Consider the following 17,815-nt stretch of genomic DNA (forward strand, 5'->3'; position numbering starts at 1 on the left):
CAGACGGTAGACACTTTGGGATTTCATTTACTGTATAGTCCAGTGTAACAGCCTTTTGTGTGTATGGGGGATTTGAATAGAATAGACGGACGAGAGAGAAATATACATAGACTCACCCAGAAAGGTGGCGGTGTTAATAACGGTGTTATTAAAATATGACTCAATCGATTTGAGATCATTAGCATGAAACCAACTAAATCAAAGAGAAATAATCCTGATAGTCGTCGTCAGGCCCCTATACTCTGTTCCTATTTGTTGATTTTGCTGATTTGTGACGTATAGGCCTACTGATAACATCCTATTTATGGGAGATTTCAACATTTATGTGGATGACTGATTCATTAAGCAAGGCCTTCACTCCTCTCATAGATTCCACAGGATTCACCCAGTTGATGTCCAAACCACCTGTTCCACCACGCCCGGAGTGGCCAATAGCCATCTTCACTCACATACATTGGATCTCGTTCTCACACAGGGAATTGCGATGACCGGTCCAACCGTAATCAAATCGAACCAAATCAAAATGTATTTGTATTGCCATTTTTACACGCAAGCATGTCACAGGGGGGCTTCACATACGCCCATAGAACTGCCCCTCAACCAACCTAAACCCTCAAGGAAGACAAGGAAAAACTCCCAGAAAAACTCACAGCAGGAGAAAAAATTGAAGAAACCTTGGGAGGAGGAATTCAGTGAGGGATCCCCTCCTCCTGAGAGGGTTAGTGAAAGAAAGGAGCAGAACACAGGCTTAACGCAGCTATACAGCAGGGAAGTGTCAAAGGGTTTTGAAACACCAAAATCCATTGTTCAACTTGGTAGGTGTAGGAAGAGACCAGGAAACTCGCTGTTGCCTTAAAAATAAGTTATATTTATATGAATAAGGGTGAGAAGGCCCCGTCCCCCGTCGTCACCAACTAGTAACGGAAACTATAACAATAACATTATACAGTAACAGGTTTACTTTATTTGTCAAATCTAGATGGGGCAACGTGAACATATAGAAGCTTTAATTGCAATTTAAAAGTTACATGTGCTTGACCCCAACCAATCGGGCTTCAAGACTGGCCACTCCACAGAGACTGCCCTCCTTTCAGTCACCACTGCCCTCCTGTCTGCCAGAGCGGCTTCCAGGTCATCCGTCATCATTCTGGTGGACCTTTCTGCCGCGTTTGATAGAGTTAACCACCAGATCCTGCTCTCCAGACTTTCTGAGATGGGCATCACTGGCACTGCACTCCAGTGGATCTCATCCTACCTGTCAGGAAGATCCTACCAGGTCTCCTGGGGAGGCAAACTGTCAGGCCCTCGCCAGCTCTCCACTGGTGTCCCACAGGGCTCCGTCCTTGGACCCCTCCTCTTCTCTCTGTACACTACCTCACTTGGACCAATCATCACCTCCCATGGCTTCTCCTACCACTGCTACGCTGACGACACGCAGCTGTACCTATCGTTCCCCCCGACTGATCCGGGGATCTCAGCTAGGATTGAGGCCTGCCTCACAGACATCTCCGCCTGGATGACCAAGCACCACCTCCAGCTGAACCTTATGCTGGGGACACACTACGGGATAATGGGGCCGATTTCGCCCCTTCCGACAATCCCTGGAAATGTCCCGATTATCTTGATGGTTCTACAGATTATTTTATCAGATGTTCCCTTGTTGTGAGGTGTGTCAAGAGTGACCGAATCTGATTGGAAGGAAGTCGGATGCGCCCTGATCGTGAATCCTAAATATTCAACATGTTGAATATTTGCGATCAGAAATGTTGATGTGCGGGGGGAACCCCGAGGACTAACCCCGAGTTTATCACGTGAAACGAAACAATATCAATCAGAAAGCAAGCTGAGAGGAGACAGAAGCATAACAAACTGAGTTATAGCGCAACACAAAGTTAAATGTAATTGATTTGTGGCAACAGCAAACCCTTTTCTTTTTTCCTTGAATTTACTGTGAAAATAATTCCACACTATCATCGCAATTTCTTCCTGCATATAGTCCGCCATGCTTATTCTTAAATCTAGACAGATTTCGCGAGATTTCTTGTGTTAACAGTCGGGACACTGGTTGGAAATCTGTTTGTGTGTGGTGTGCTGTCTTTGTCAAATCATGACACGCCACACACTGTAGGAGCAAAACTGCTAATTTTAGGATTTTTTGTCCTCATGTTTGTGGTCTCTCACAGTTTGAAAATCTTATATGGTTAAAAAAATAGTTTAGTGTGTCCCCAGCATTACCAAAACAGAACTTCTCATCATCCCGGCTAAACCCTCCATCTCCCACGATCTGTCAATCACCCTGGGATCTGCAATGGTGACCCCCTCATCCTCTGCCAGGAACCTTGGGGTTACCATGGATGACGAGCTCTCCCTCACGGCCCACATTGCTGCAGTCTCCCGGTCGTGTAGATTCACCCTCTACAACATCCGGAAGATCAGGAGATACCTGTCTGAGCACTCCACCCAGCTGCTAGTCCAAGCACTGGTCCTCTCCAAGTTGGACTACTGCAACTCGCTGCTCACCGGTCTCCCAGCATGTGCAACCCACCCTCTTCAGAGGATTCAGAATGCAGCGGACCGCCTGGTTTACAATCTACCCAGACACTCCCATGTTACCCCGCCCCTCATCTGTATCTTGTATCTTGGCCAGGTCGCAGTTGTAAATGAGAACTTAAAATAATAATAATAATAATCTCTCTCCACTGGCCGTCTACCCATCAACGCCCGTATCAGATTCAAGACCCTGGTTCTGACCTTCCGAGCAGTGAACGGGACTACACCTGACTACATCAAGTCTCTCCTGCAGCCTTACACCCCCACCCGTCACCTACGGTCTTCAGACAACCGCCTGGTGGTCCCACCGCTCAAGACTGCCCGGTCCCAACACAAGCTCTTCTCCTGCCTGGCCCCCCAATAGTGGAATCAACTCCCCACCTCCATCAGAGACTGACTGTCTCTCCACCTTCAAGAAAAGGCTCAAGACGCACTTGTTCCGGGAGTACAACTTAAGAATGGTTTGCTTGACCCGATGTTAGTTTCCTCAAGGATCACAATGACTCTTGCTTTGAGACTTGTTGCCCTTGTGGTTAGTGGTAACTGATTTATATTTTTGTACTCTCTGTGATACATTTGTTTTTATTGTTGCTTGTTTTGCTACAGGTACACTTGCACTTATAGCGGTTCTTGTTGTTTAATTGTAACTTGTTTAACTACATGCTCTTGTGGTTCTTCCCTTTGGCACTTATTTTGGTTATTCACAATTTGTGCTTCATGTTTTGGCTACTCGCAATGTTTTGGGGCTATCTTGTTGTGATTATCAGTGACCTATGTACTTTGTAAGTCTCTCTTGGAAGTCGCTTTGGATAAAAGCGTCTGCTAAATGAATGAATGTAAATGTAAACTAACGATGTGTTGTAATGTTTGGGTACATGTGCTACTCACTATTGAGATGGAAGTGTTTATAACTGCTGTTGTTTAAGTGATCAGTTCAAAGTTGTCTCTCTGCTACTTTGAACTCCTGCTGGTGGTTATAATGACCTGAACAGCTGAATAAAGACGTGAAGCTGAAAGACATCTCTCATTATTTAGACTGTAGAAGAAGGATGTGTGCTTCTAACACATCTATAGTCTTTAGTCTCTCTCTGTATCCATCTCTTTCTCTCCATATCTCTTCCTCTCTTTATCCCTCTATCTCTTCATCTCTCTATTTCCATCTCATCCTTCATCTCTCAATGCAATGTTGCACTTTCCCCACTTAATGGCAGTGCAATCACAGGTTAACTCGACTGGATTGATTTCTCTCTGGAAACCCCATTTCTGAAAATTGAATTGAATGAAAATATGCATGCATATTTTTTTGATTGTCTCGAAAAAGTATCGCTTTTTCGAAGTGTTCGATACATCTTCTCCATAGGGACATCTGCTGGTCAGTTTATGATATGGCGACTGTATCGAGCCATGGAAGGACTCAAGTGACGTCAAGTCCTCGAGACGTCAGTCTCATAATCGTCATTGACAACTTGATAAATTAAGGTTATATGACAAATGTTTCGATTTGCAAGTGTCAAAAATATGTTATCATATATCTTGTTCTATTATAAACAACGTAACGTCTTTGCTACTTTACGTTTATGATATTTATTTTTAGGTTCTTACAACATTAATTACACATATTCTTCAACTGAGTATGGCCTCGTGATAAGAGCGCAACCCCTCACTCGAATGTAGTGAGATCGCATCCCCTCATCCCGTTTTAGTAGAAGTATATGCTAAAAGAATATCTTACTAGATGATAATGTAAGCTAGCGGGCTGGTAAAACTAGAGAAAGATGTAGGCTATGTGCTAATGTACACCTACTATCTCATATTTGTATCTATCTCTGTCTATCTAGCTCTGGCAATCTATCTGTATCTCTGATTCTGTCATTGAATGTAGTGTCCTTAAATAGGCCTATGTCTGCTCTTTAAAACCTACGAATATTAGTGATGTCCGATGTCTTGTAAGCGTTTGAAAAAAACGCCGTTTGTCTCAGCTGCTCGTGTGACGTCCGTCACTTCCATAGAAGTCGGCGTTTTTTACGCGTGGTTGAGACGGCTTTGCATGCCAAGTCGGCGTTAATTACGCGTGGTTAACACACGGGGGCGTCTTAATACTTGCCCACTAGGCCTTCCATACCTTTAACTCCTCCCCGACTGCAAGCGGCTACTCTCGACGGTCGTTTCATCACCTATTGACTTAAAACGTTTTTTTTTTTTATCCACGGTTACTTGAGCTTAAAATCAATGTAGTTTGTCATACGTAAAGTGAAGTTTCCCTACGTTTTAACATTTGAGACGTAATGTATTTAAAGATCAAAGCTATGTTGCTGTCCACTTATGAAGGTAAGTGCTAGCTTTTGACGTTGTATCCACGATTTGCGACTTTGTGCTTGGGTTTAAACTGATTTCGGTACTAGCTAGCTCGATTGTGTTGTTAGCTAGATTAAGTGTTTGTCTTTATTAATGGGGATATTTTAGTACGTTGTGGAAAGCGTATGTAATATGATATAATGTTATGTAGATGCAGTCTTGTGAGTCTCAAGCTACTTACTCCAGTTTTGTGAACTATGATCGCCCTCGTGGGCAGCATAAAGATAGTTGTGTTCTGTATTGTTGCAGTGCAGCCATTATAAAATGAGCGCTCATAAACGTTCCGTCATTTCTTTTCTATGTTGTAACTATCTGTTTTTAAATTGAAAATGAGACACATGCAATATAGTATAATAATATTATTGGATTTAAAACTTTGTAATTCCAATCCAGTCATTTTATTGTTAAATTACATGCAATGTTTATTATAGGGTATTGTTATTTTGAAGAAAACCAAATTACTATGAGGAGTTGTATGCCAGAGATTACGTATTTATCACAGTGTTGTGTTTCTCCAGTAAAAGAGAAATCAGAGAAACATACCTCTCACCAAATGATCAACATTACATATGCAAAGTTGACAATATGACAGACAAAAGAGTTCCTTCATGTGGATGGTGAGTCCTAATTGGAACTGTTTCTTCCAGATCCCCTACAGGCCAATCATACTTGATCATGGGCAGAGACTAGACAGAGAAGACAACTTAAGGCTCCAGAGAGACTACAGAGACTCAACCAGAGAGACTACAGAAACTTGAGCAGAGAGACTCAACCAAAAACAGCAGTAACCAGACAGAGGATCAACTAGAGAGAAAAAATCATCAGGAGACTAGATACAGGATCCTGAGAGAGCTGAATTATGAAGACACCTCACTGTGATATATGTGGGAAGAGCTTTTCCATATCCAATAACCTTAAAAAGCACATGAAGATCCACGCTGGAGAGAAGCCCTACAGCTGTGACCTCTGTGGTAAAACCTTCAGCCAGGCTAACGATTTCACAATTCACCACAGAATCCACACTGGAGAGAAGCCCTACAGCTGTGACCTCTGTGATAAAACCTTTAGCCGTGCTAACAGTTTCACAGTACACCGCAGAGTCCACACTGGAGAGAAGCCCTACAGCTGTGACCTCTGTGATAAAACCTTTAGCCAAGCTGCAAATGTCAAAGTTCACCGTAGGATCCACACTGGAGAGAAGCCCTACAACTGTGACCTCTGTCATAAAACCTTTAGCAGTGGTAACAATCTAACAGTTCACCGCAGAGTCCACACTGGAGAGAAGCCCTACAGCTGTGACCTCTGTGGTAAAACCTTTAGCCAGGCTAACGATTTCACAATTCACCACAGAATCCACACTGGAGAGAAGCCCTACAGCTGTGACCTCTGTAATAAAACCTTTAGCAGTGCTAACAGTCTCACAGTTCACCGCAGAGTCCACACTGGAAAGAAGCCCTACAGCTGTGACCTCTGTGATAAAACCTTTAGCCAAGCTAACAGTTTCACAGTACACCGCAGAACCCACACTGGAGAGAAGCCCTACAACTGTGACTTCTGTCATAAAACCTTTAGCAGTGGTAACAATCTAACAGTTCACCGCAGAATCCACACTGGAGAGAAGCACTACTGTGACCTCTGTGGTAAAACCTTTAGCGGTGGTAGCGGTTTCACAGTTCACAGCAGGATCCACACTGGAGAGAAGCCCTACAGCTGTGACCTCTGTGACTATTCAGCTAAAACAAGAAGCCATCTGAAGAGTCACCTGCGTGTCCACAATAGAAAAACCCCAAAGCAGTGATGTCTGGGGCCAAACTGTCCCAGTAGTAGTACTGTATAGCCTTGTTTGTTGCATATTTATGTGAAACTTGCTAAATAAACATTAGCTAGCTACACTATGTACCCTCTAAGCTAAATATCTATTACTTGTTTGGCCAATTTGATGGTGGAAAAAAGAAAAACCCTTTTAGTTATGGAGAAGAATATAGCTAGATAGCGCTAGTTCTTTGGAGGGGGGTCTGGTTTTTCCACTTATCACCAGAAGGGTCATAACTTTTAAACAAAAGTGTTTTTTTATTGCCCACATAATTATGTATATTTCATATGCTCTAAGTGTTCCTTTGTTTTGTAATAAGTGGTTGAAACAGTAGTACGAACGGAGAATATTATTGTAAAAAAAATGCTATTTGAAATCTTCCTGATAAAGGATGATTTTCCTTAAATCATCACGCATACATTCATGTAATTTGAAAGCCCTTCTCTTCAATATGATATAAACAGGGCAAGTGTATGATGTAATACGAAAATGAATGAAAATAAGAATGCATGCCTATCATTAGGGTTGGTACCGAAACCCATCCACTATGGAACCGGTTCCTACGCAACCGGTCCGGTAGGATTTGGACCTGATTAGAATGCAAAGTTTGGTTCCTCTTTCGGTTCTATTTAATGTGTCGTCCAAAATATTTTCCCTCTGTCGCTCCAAAACTGACATAAAAATATCACACTTTCTCTGTAGTCTACCATTAGATAGCTACCGTAAATGTAGACTACTTTCAAAATGCCATATTTTCCCTCTGGCCCTCAGTCGTTCCAGGTCTTTTCTGTGTGGAGTTGACATGTTCTCCCCACGCCTGCATGGCTTTCCTCCGGGAACTCCGGTTTCTCCCACCATCGTAAAGACATTGTATCGTATGAATGTGGGTGAATGAATGTTAGTTGTGGTCGGAGGGCGCTGATTGGTAGCCACGCTTCTGTCAGTCTGTCCCAGGGCAGCTGTGGCTACAGTTGAAGCTTACCACAGGTATGACTTACAAACACAGTATCAACTGATGGAGCAGTTAGCGCTCGTCACCAGTCTTTCAGGGGAATGCATGAACAGTTAACATGCCCTATCTGAGACTCCAACATGTGTGAAGCTGCAGACAAGCAGGCGGGTCGTCCTCCAAGCACAACGATTGGCAAAATGCTGATTCGATGATCCAAAAAAGGTCACGGCATCAAGTGTAACCGGTGTAGTCTGCGTTGATTTATATATTTTTTTAACACCCCCAATGCCCCCTCCAACAATCCCCCATTTCTCCCCTCCTTCTTCCACTCTCTCTGCCCTCACCTCATCCTTCATTCTGCCCTTTCTCCCCTGCACGCTTCTGCTTCTCCCTCCCTACTGCTCTCCTCTTCCTTGTCTTCCTTTGATAAAAGAATATGACAAACACCCGCCTTGCATACAAACACCTGTGTGTGGGCAAAGATGTGTGAGCAGGTGAGACCACTTGGGATCAATAAGAATGGTGCAAAATGTTGATTGCGAAACAGTCGTTGGGAAATGGTCAACATTCTCAACACGAACTTGACCTAACTATATGTCTAAAAACTTTAGAAAAGCTAGTGTTTTATCTCATTTTTATACTGAAGTACTGAAGTAAAGTGGCAGTGTACTATTAATGTGACACACAATAATTGGCCTTTGTGTGGCTACAGTCATCATATGGAGATGTCACAACCCTAAACACAAAAAGCTTAGCAATTACAAGGGAGGGATAAACTAAATGCAAATGTTTTTAATTGTATGTATTAATACAAAGAGTATTATTAGCATCATTATGCATTTCAGTGTGGGAAATGGCTACGGTGGTTGTTGAAGTGACAGATCCTCTCTGTCTCCGAAGTCAGGTCAAGAAGCAAGCGGCTGCCTCTACTGGTGAGTCTCGCAGCTACAACAGAACGCCTTGGAAAGAGCTGCAGAGATCCTGCGGAAGAATCCTTTAATGGACTTCTTCTTCTTCTTCTGTTTCTCTATGCTGGAGGACTCAGCAGGATCTGGGCCTGGACAGGGAACACCATCACACAACAGGAGATGATGTCACACAACCAGCACTGTCCATTTACTTGAAAAGAGTATGAGTGTGTGTGTCTCTCTCTCTCTGTGTGTGTGTGTGAGAAATGGTGGGAGAGCCAACTAAAGTGGGAAAGCCTAAATGAACAAAAATGATCTGACAATATATCATGAAAATATATCATGATCTCACTTCCACAGTTGAGGGGAGTAACTGAGTTGGTCTTCTTCTGTCCTTTGGCAGCAGAACTCTGTGTGACCTTGGTGACAGCATTGGTCTTCTTTCTCATCTGGGATGGAAGTGAGACCAAAGACAAACATAATTCCTTAAAATGATTAAGTGTTTTACATTTTGTTGACAGGAAATAAATGAGCAAAGTCTAGTTCAGGCATGGCACTCTGGCAGCGCGCGTCATCCGCTCATTACCTACACCTGTGTTAGCCTGCTCAAGCCCATTGAGCTACGTCCGATTAAGCGGCATTCAAAGGCTGCGCAGATACACACACACACTCACCCCTGGTTGCTGTATGATCTGTGCTGCTGCCAACCTCCACCCTCCCCTTCTCCCCCTTGTTGTCTGTATGTTCTATCCATCAGGGGGATTATATCTCTATTTGCTCCCTGCCTCATATTCTATGTATGTATGTTGCTCGTTAATGCTGCTCGCTAAGGTAGGGACTGGGTCTCCTAGATACATACACTGCCAAAGTCAAACCTATTTCCATGTCTATGGTTATCAATACATGCTCAAATCTGAAATGTCAGTGTCTTGACTGAACGACATTAACTGTAACTATCTATCTAATGTGGTGGCATGGGTGTAGCTATGTGGTAGAGCATTTGGCTGTGGATCAAGATGTCAGAGGTTCAAATCCTCCGTGTGTGTGGCTTTGAATAAAGAAATCTGCTAAATAACTACATCTACTCTTTACTACTCATACATAATGTATTCTACAAATGCATACTTTGAACCCTTTCTTGTCCTAGATTGCGTTCAGGTCAGGTCTACCCAGTGCCAGTGTGTGTGGAGTTGTTTTCAGCTTACCAAGGTGAACCATCTTTGGAGGCCGGAGGGTTTGGTCTTTCTTAGATGGTCCAGATTGTCCCCATCTGGGCAGGGGTCCAGAGCCATGGAGCTCCTGGAGATGGAGGAGCTGTTGGAGGTTTGGGAGTGCAAAGAGGAGGATAAATCTGAGGTGGAGGAAGAGGAGGAGTGACAAAACCAGGAGGTGGAGGAGGATAAATCAGAGGTGGAGGAAGAGGAGGAGTGGCAGAACCGGGAGGTGGAGGCGGATGAGGAGCTATCGTCAGAAAGCTCAGATCCGTCATCTATCCTCCCATTTCTTCTGAAGCAGGAGCTTCCATTGGCCTTTTCCAAGCCAGCAGAGTCCTGAGCATTCTCCTTCTCCTCACAAGCTGTTTGAAAACGGACGGTAACATCCCACACAGCAGGAGGCAACCAGGAAAGCTCCTGGACCTGCTTAGAGAAACCAGAAGCTCCATCATCCTTCCCATCTTCCTCGATATTCATTTCCCTGGCAACGTTGATGGCCTTGGTCAGGCAATCTGACATTTCTTCGTTGTTGGGGACAATGATATCAGCATTCTCCGACTGGCAAACTTCCTGGTTGGTGAAACCTAAACTCAACCCTGGGTTGGGACTTCCTGTTGTCCCTTCCTCGTCAGTGGCTTCAGAAGAGGAGCTCCTAAGGAGATCCGCCAGCCTGGCCATGGCCTCAGCATCAAGGCCTAGCACAACAAAACACACTCACACTGTTAAGTATCCTATTATTATTATAGCTATTTCCTATACTTTCCTTTAAACAGTGATTGACTTTGATCACTAACATTAATATTAGAGTTATTAACTATACCTACACTGTCATTCAGCAGTACTGTATCACTTACAACTCCAGTTACACAGTGTTACTAGTTGCCTGAACTCCTGAATTCCCTTCGGGGTCAATATAGTGATTGAGTAAAAAATGTCTCTACCTTTGTTGACCATGGCCATGGCTTTTCCTGGGTCATTGCAGGTACAGTGAAGGACATCTCCCACCTTTAAGGTTAACACCTCAGATATGGCCTCTAGTGCCCCCCTCTGGTCCTGGCTGGCAGAGGAAGATGGCCGCGGTGTGCTCTGTGAGATGTTTCTACCAACAATCCCTTGGCTGGGGCCCGGCGGAAACTTGATGGACCAGTCCAGAGACGAGTCGCTGCTGTCACCGTCATCTAAGGATGCATTGCTGTCGGAGTCAGCCCTGTCCTCCTTCCACATCCATTTAAGGTGATCTTTCATCGGGACACGTTCGTCCGGAAGAAAGATGACCAGGCCAAGGAAGTTCTCCATCAGTTGTTTGAATGCCAAGTGGAGGAAGTTGTACATCAGAGGCCTGAAGAGCTCCCAATCCAAGCACTGCTTTGCCTCCCAGTTCTGGACGTTGGGCTGGGAGTGACAGCGGCATGCCGAGGGAAAACGTCCCATCTGTGTCTCCGGGAGCAGATTATATATGTGAATAATCAGCTCATCGGAGAAGCAGTCGATCCTCGCCTGCAACACCCTCGTACCCGTGCTTTGGGACACCAGCAGGCGGTCCAGGTCGTACTCTGCCTGGTCGAAGGACGAGACAGAGGAGCCATCGTCACTTTCGCAGTCTTCGTCATCAGTGACTGATCTGGAGGCCGAGTGTGCCATCTGCACAACCGTGTCCAGCATTTTCTGAGCAGTGAGGTTAAGGTCGTGGCAACTAGCAACACTGTTTGCCTCACTCCTGGGACTAGGGCTCCTAGTGGCTGACTTAGAGGAGAAAGGAGTGGTCTCCTTCTGCTGGTTCTCTTCCTCCTGCTCCTTGCTGGCAGAGCTGCACTCCTCCTGCTGGGTGTAGAGAGGGAGGCTTTCCTGACACGAGAGTGTGCAAGCCTCCTTCTCCTCCCTTCCCTGGACCATGTTTCCCAGCAGCTCTCCCTGGCTACTGCTGCTGCTCCTCCTGCTTCTCAGAACACCCTGGGGGATGTCAGGTTGGTCTGAGCCCTGAGAAGAGGCCCGGACCTGGGACTGACGAGAGGATGAACTCTCCCTCCAGAGGTCTGGAGAAGCCACAGGGATGAAACATACCTTCTCACTCAACACCCCAGAGCGGACTGGAGACAGCAGATCTGCCAAAGAAGATCTGCTGCTCATGGAGACACAGCTGCTGTGGGAGGAAGCGGCACACAGCAGGTCTTGGTTGAGGTGATGGACCTGGTAAAGGGCCATGGCGGGCAGCACTCCCTCATTGACCACATGGAGAACCCACTCCATCATCTCCTCTAAATGCTTCTCCAGCTCAGCTATGTTCTTGTTCTGAGAGAGAGAGAGAGAGAGAGAGAGAGAGAGAGAGAGAGAGAGAGAGAGAGAAAAACAGGGCGCAGAGAGAAAGAGAGAAAGGCAGCGTAAAAAAAGGGGGAGGACGTTAAATCGCAGTACAGATACACATAGTTATTGTCAAGCTGAGTAAAAAAATATTGTGTTAGAAAATAAACATCTTATCTACCTTTCTCAACAGGACCGTTTTGATGAGTCTCCATTGACTGTAAGAAGAAAAAGAACACATTTGTCACACTCTCTCTACAGTACAATGACAACTAACGACACATTGTAACATTGTGTTCATCAGGGCAGTAACCTAAAGAGGACGTTAACAGGGACACTTACGAATGGGACATAATAGCTTCAAACAGAGACTGGGGCGTGGTCTCCCGGGTCACTGGGTCATCCAGGGTGGGAGGTGAAGACGGTGGAGACTGAGCCTGAGGTCGGCGTGTAGTCAGAGGTGGAGACGGAGGTGATGTGGGTGGAGATGAAGGTGGAGGTAGAGAGAAGTTTGTTCTCTCCCCATCATCTGGTGTGGACCTGCACTTTAGGGTCTTGGGTTCCTCTTGGCTGAGTGGCACAGAGGCTGATGGTCTTATTGGTGGAAGAACACCTACATGTAGAGGAGAGTCACAGTGTGATTGGTGGATCCCTCTCTTGATAAAAAGGGATCATTCAATCATGAATGTTGTACTTTTGATACATGAATAAACCAATACTCACAGTAGCTGGTCTGGGACATGGGAGGCATCTTCACACATGCACCACCAATCACCTGCAGGCAAGGCAAATGCTTAGCAAGGCATCATAACAGAGAAGTTATCAGAGTTGGAGACGAGGTTGATTGGGTTGAGGGGAGTAGTTGGTGTCTGTAGTACCCAGTGAGGGGATGAGGGCCTTTTACTCACCATCCTGCCTGGTCCTGCCAGTTTCCGGGCCAGGTGTGAACCTTGTTCAGCAGCTGGCGTACGGCCTCCAGTGCCCACATCAATCCTCCAGGACTCTGCCTGGGGCCCCTTGTTAGCCCCTCCAGCTTTGTCCGATCCTGCAGCCTTCCTGCCAGCCTTGGTTTTGCGGCCGGCCTTAGTGCATTGAGGAGGCAACAACATTATTAATGGCAAAGGTGGATGTTACATCACCATACTGACATGCTTGTATTGTATGCGTCCTCAACTTCCTCTCCCAACCTACTGGTCCATAGAGTGACACTGCTCACGATCAGAAGAAGCTCTGATAAGTCCCACAGGCATAGATTAAACTCTTAAATTGGTCATTCTGTGCCACATGGGTGAGGCATGTTTTTCCAAAGCACTAACACTTTTATCAGAATTATATAATATTGTATTGATGTTAATGTTACACTATCTGGTCAAAATCAGATGCCATTCCCTGGCTGTAACCACTGGAATACTGTTCAACTACACTACACTTCTGATTCTGGATGATCTGCTGCACTTACTTTATGCAAATACTATTAGCGTCATTTTGGATCAAATGAGTGTGCTCATTGAATATATTATCAAATGTGTAGAGTTTCTACAGGCAGCTGTTCTTACCTGGAGGAGGTCCTGCTGTTCTTGAGACTTCCTGTCATGGGGCTGCAGGGGAGGAAACTTCAGTCCAGGCTCTGACCAACAGGGTGGCAGGGGCAACTGGGAGGCAGTTGTGTCACGGAGACACGCAGGCTGGACACACACACACACACACCATGTAAACACACGTGCACACAAACAAGGTGCGGTAGGTGGAGTTGAGGTTACAATTAGCAGTGAAACACGACAAGAGAGAGAGAGAGGTGCCTCGAACAGAACTTTTGTTATCTTTTGATGAGGAAATATAACTTGGAATTATGAAATATGACTAGGTCAGGTCAGTGTCAAACACAACTTTTAGACTCACAATAAATAAAGAAATTATTCTCAGTAATCTAGAGAACCAAATATTTTCGTGTTTGAATCGTTGTAGCTACTTCAAGATGACCAGCCTTACCTTCTGTTTACTCCTCAATGCTAGTCTTTTATGTTTTGAGATGTCATCCATGTTTTTGCACTTGGTAAGGATGACAAATTAAGAAATCACTTCTATAAAATGAAAAGTTTCTTTGCCTACGAAGCATTTTCTTTCATCACTGACATATTTTACTTCTTAGGATGAATTATTATCATTTGCTAAAGTGCGTCACAATCTCTGTATGCGTCATAATGTCCAGACTGCGCGGTGTCTCTCCCAAAGCGATGCGACAGAAATGTGCGATTGCAAGTTTAAACTAGAGAGCATACAATTTCTGGGGAAATTGTGAGGGTGTGCTTGTGGCTGCCCCAGCTTTCCATACACTCCTGGTGTTTACATATTTCAAAAAGCATTTAAGTGTATGACTACAGTTCTGACCATTGTGTTCCCTTGATAATAAGTTTGTAAAAATGACATGCATCACTCAGATGGAGGAGAGGTGATACTGGTTGGTTGGAAGAGAAGGAGGCCAAATGTAGCTCATGAAGATGCAGCGCTAGATAACTTATTAAATTGTAATCAGATATAAACAACTTGTTGGTTGCCCTATTATGTCCTATTATCCTCCTATCATCGCCCTATTATGTAATTTGAACGCCCTGAACGGCATCATTTGAGTAATGAGGGCAAGCGTAGGCTTATTGATTACTTAAAAAACGTTAAGTTTCATTATGCATCATAGAGGAGCCTAGTTAGAGAAGGATTTAGCAGTTTAATATTAGAAGCCTATTTTATTAATAATTTTCAGAGTAACCTCAAACCTTTCTTTTGTTTCTTTGACCTTACATTTTCTTTGAGGGCTTAGTGGTCTCGGTTTAACATCATTATTTATAGCGACGTAATTACCGGACACTGTTAGCTCGCAATGTAGACAAAGAATGCCCCTGCAACAAAGTTGTAACTTGGTAACAAGTAGCCAGCTAGAAACCAAGCAGAAGTTTGTAGCCATATAAAGGCCTATAAATATAGGCTACTTGATTTGGCTGCAAGATTCGCTGATTTTGAGTGTCCAAGATATGATGGATTCTGATCTGGATCAACAGTCTAGCCATGTAGCTAAGGCTTGTCCGGGAAGAGTACATTTTTTTTTAACGGCAAGTCTGGAAGATCAATTTAGGCTATGCTACTTGCCCCGATGCACTGGACAAGTTATTAAAACTCAAACAAAATAAAATGCAATGTTAGGCCTACTTCACGTTATGTGCCACTCGTTACGTCTATCGATTTTATTTGAGCGAATTCTGCATCAGTAAAACCACCAACCCAAGATCTCTACAGACCAGCTAATTTCCTGCTCAACACTTCAACGGGGGCTTATTACTTGAAAGATGAATTAGGCTATTTACGGTCGTCTCAGTTACACCATGAGGGGTGGGAAATACTGTGATTTGCTTAAGAAGGCAAATGGCTAGTAAAACATAACATTTCATAATAATTTCAATAAATCAAGCAGCGCAGCAAGACCCAGTAAAATGTATATCCTACAGCTAAGCAAGGCTGAAGCAGGCTGACATTAATTATTTTCATGAACAGACAAAGTTTTGACATTGACAAAGTTTAGGCTGTGGCAATGAAGTTCAGGTTAGTAGTCAGATACTTTCACCTATTGAAAAACTTTTGAGTAAGGGGAAAGCCAAACATGTTCCGTCGCCGTTTGACTTTCTAAACATCTCTAAAGAGATGTTTTTGTTAGCTACTCATTAGTGTCTGGGGTAGGCTACAGCGTTGCAGTGAGCCGCCACACTGATTTGAAACCACAGGTAATGGTCATTTCACCAACAAATCGTTTATTAATGTCAAAATAAATCCTACAACAAAAACGTATTTGTGAGGAATATTTATTTTAACGATTGAAAACAGATGCATCATGACCACTGTAGTATGTGTTGCCCAAGCAACAGAGGCTAATGTCATGATGCTAATGCTTCAGTGAAATAGTAGACTACCGTTTCCGAAAGTATATGTGGGCCTACTTACTTAATAATATCAGCTAATATTGTACATTACATTTCACAATTATGTTTCACACCACAAAGTAAAATGATTAAATATCACCCTGGCCTCTTTGCTTGTGGCGTTTCTGCAGCTGCCTTGCAGATTAGTATCCCCCAAGTTAACAGATGGGAAACTAATGTTCTGCTAGAGATAGTCACGCGAGTTTTCGTGACGTTGGTGACGTTAGTGGCGTCAGTGACTGTGGCTAGCAAGTTAGCCACCGTTAGCTTCACTTTTTGCCACAAAAACGTAATTTCTACTTAAACCGTGCAATGGAACATAAATCCCAATACAACCAACGCAATCGCTACCGAGACGAACCGTTTGACATCGCCGTTGTCTATGTAGTCCAAATATTGAGGCATCCTTAGGGGGGCGAAAAGAAACAATAAATAATAAATAATATATATGTGAGATAACAATGGTTTGTGCTCGCCGAAGGCAAGCACACCCCAATAAACTGAAGTTTTTCAACTAAATTGGTAGGGAAATTGTTGTTGTGTAACAGTGTGAGTTGTACAGCGATTCTACGTCCTTTACCCAGGGCTATCCAACTACCATACTGTAAGTCGCTCTGGATAAGAGCGTCTGCTAAATGCTAAATGACTAAATGTAAATGCTACTTTCACGTTAACCACACAGTGAGGAATCAGCTTTGCTGTTAAAATATAAAGAGTGAAGCTTTATTGACACGTGCACGCTACATGCACGGGTTGCATGTCAATCTCATCAGCGGATCTCATTGGTTATCACATTATAATTGAGAGCCCATTACTGTTACTCGATTTGGCATGACCACCAGACCCTAGAATGTTCAGCACCTCTGCTGCGAATGGTGGAGGACAACCAAAAGTCCCTCCCACACAGCCCTGGATCAATCATTGTCCACTGCAGGAAAGTTCCGGTTTAGGTTGTATGTGTGTGTGTGTGTGTGTGTGTTTGTGTGTGTGTGCATGCGTGTATGTTAACCAGTTGTGGTCTCCTGCCCCTCTCCAGTGCCAGGCATTGGTAGAACAGGTTGCTTCATCACCAGCTGTATCAGTTGTCAACAACTTAGACACTAGGTGGACATGCTAAGATTTGTATGCTGTCTAAATCTGGACAGGTGCTCGAGCACCCTGCACCCCTTCCAAACCCCACCACCCCCACCCCTACCAATTGTTCTCCCTTCGTTAGCAAATGCTTCCCGTCCCTCTGTCTCCATTTTACTGTCTCTCTTATCCCATCCTCTCTGTCCCCCCTCTTCCTCACATTTCACTTCCTATTTGACACCCCTCCTCTCCCTAGGGGTGGTACGAGTTTTTCCTTGTCTTCTTTGAGGGATTAGGTTGGTTGAGGGGCAGTTCTATGGGCGTATGTGAAGCCCTCTGTGACATGCTTGCGTGTATAAAGGGCTATACAAATACATTTGATTTGATCTGGGGCACTACTCGGTGTGGGCACAGTGTTCAGCTATTCTACTTCCTAAGTCCCAGTTCTCATAAGGTTATCTGTTATCAATGTTATTTTCTGAAGCATACATGAGGACATTGAGACAAATGTATATGTATCTTCATGGATATGTTAATTCAATTGTAATATGTGACTTTATTTAAAACGTTTCTTCACCTTCAGTTTTATACAGAAGTAAAGTGTCTGTGTACTTTAATTGTGCCACACAATAATTAGCCTCTGCGTGGCTGCAGTCCTGATATGGAGATGTCACAAGCCTTAACACAAA

General features: G+C 44.2%; 2 protein-coding genes and 1 long non-coding RNA gene across 3 annotated transcripts; 1 reads left to right on the plus strand and 2 right to left on the minus strand.

The window, feature by feature from the left end:
* Nucleotides 1–4,675: 4,675 nt before the first annotated feature.
* On the plus strand, nt 4,676–7,820 carry LOC146234521 (uncharacterized). Its single transcript, XM_084688124.1, has 2 exons — nt 4,676–4,878; nt 5,553–7,820. The coding sequence occupies exon 2, from the start codon at nt 5,765–5,767 to the stop codon at nt 6,701–6,703; it is 939 nt and encodes a 312-aa protein (XP_084544250.1). The 5' UTR covers nt 4,676–4,878; nt 5,553–5,764; the 3' UTR covers nt 6,704–7,820.
* A 281-nt stretch (nt 7,821–8,101) lies between these two features.
* Nucleotides 8,102–12,077, minus strand: LOC146234522 (uncharacterized). The gene is made up of 3 exons (XM_084688116.1): nt 10,734–12,077; nt 9,784–10,487; nt 8,102–9,027 (listed from the first exon to the last, which is right to left on the minus strand). The coding sequence occupies exons 1-3, from the start codon at nt 12,040–12,042 to the stop codon at nt 8,698–8,700; spliced, it is 2,343 nt and encodes a 780-aa protein (XP_084544242.1). The 5' UTR covers nt 12,043–12,077; the 3' UTR covers nt 8,102–8,697.
* Nucleotides 12,078–13,000: 923 nt separating this feature from the next.
* LOC146234523 (uncharacterized) lies at nt 13,001–14,560 on the minus strand. The gene is made up of 3 exons (XR_014741539.1): nt 14,080–14,560; nt 13,647–13,775; nt 13,001–13,172 (listed from the first exon to the last, which is right to left on the minus strand). It is a non-coding gene; the product is annotated as an uncharacterized LOC146234523 (long non-coding RNA).
* Between the last annotated feature and the right edge of the window lie 3,255 nt (nt 14,561–17,815).

The sequence above is a fragment of the Hypomesus nipponensis genome, chromosome 23 (assembly GCF_054491055.1).
Source record: "Hypomesus nipponensis isolate SF chromosome 23, ASM5449105v1, whole genome shotgun sequence".
Classification (NCBI taxonomy): Eukaryota; Metazoa; Chordata; class Actinopteri; order Osmeriformes; family Osmeridae; genus Hypomesus; species Hypomesus nipponensis.

What these genes read in the sequence shown, in the direction of transcription:
- LOC146234521 (XM_084688124.1), top strand. Translation starts at nt 5,765, where the DNA reads ATGAAGACACCTCACTGTGATATATGTGGGAAGAGCTTTTCCATATCC.
- LOC146234522 (XM_084688116.1), bottom strand. Translation starts at nt 12,042, where the DNA reads ATGATGGAGTGGGTTCTCCATGTGGTCAATGAGGGAGTGCTGCCCGCC. An exon ending in CATGGCCATGGTCAACAAAG is followed by an intron (nt 10,488 to 10,733) that starts GTAGAGACATTT and finishes TTGTTGTGCTAG; the next exon opens with GCCTTGATGCTGAGGCCATG. An exon ending in TCCAAAGATGGTTCACCTTG is followed by an intron (nt 9,028 to 9,783) that starts GTAAGCTGAAAA and finishes CTTCCATCCCAG; the next exon opens with ATGAGAAAGAAGACCAATGC.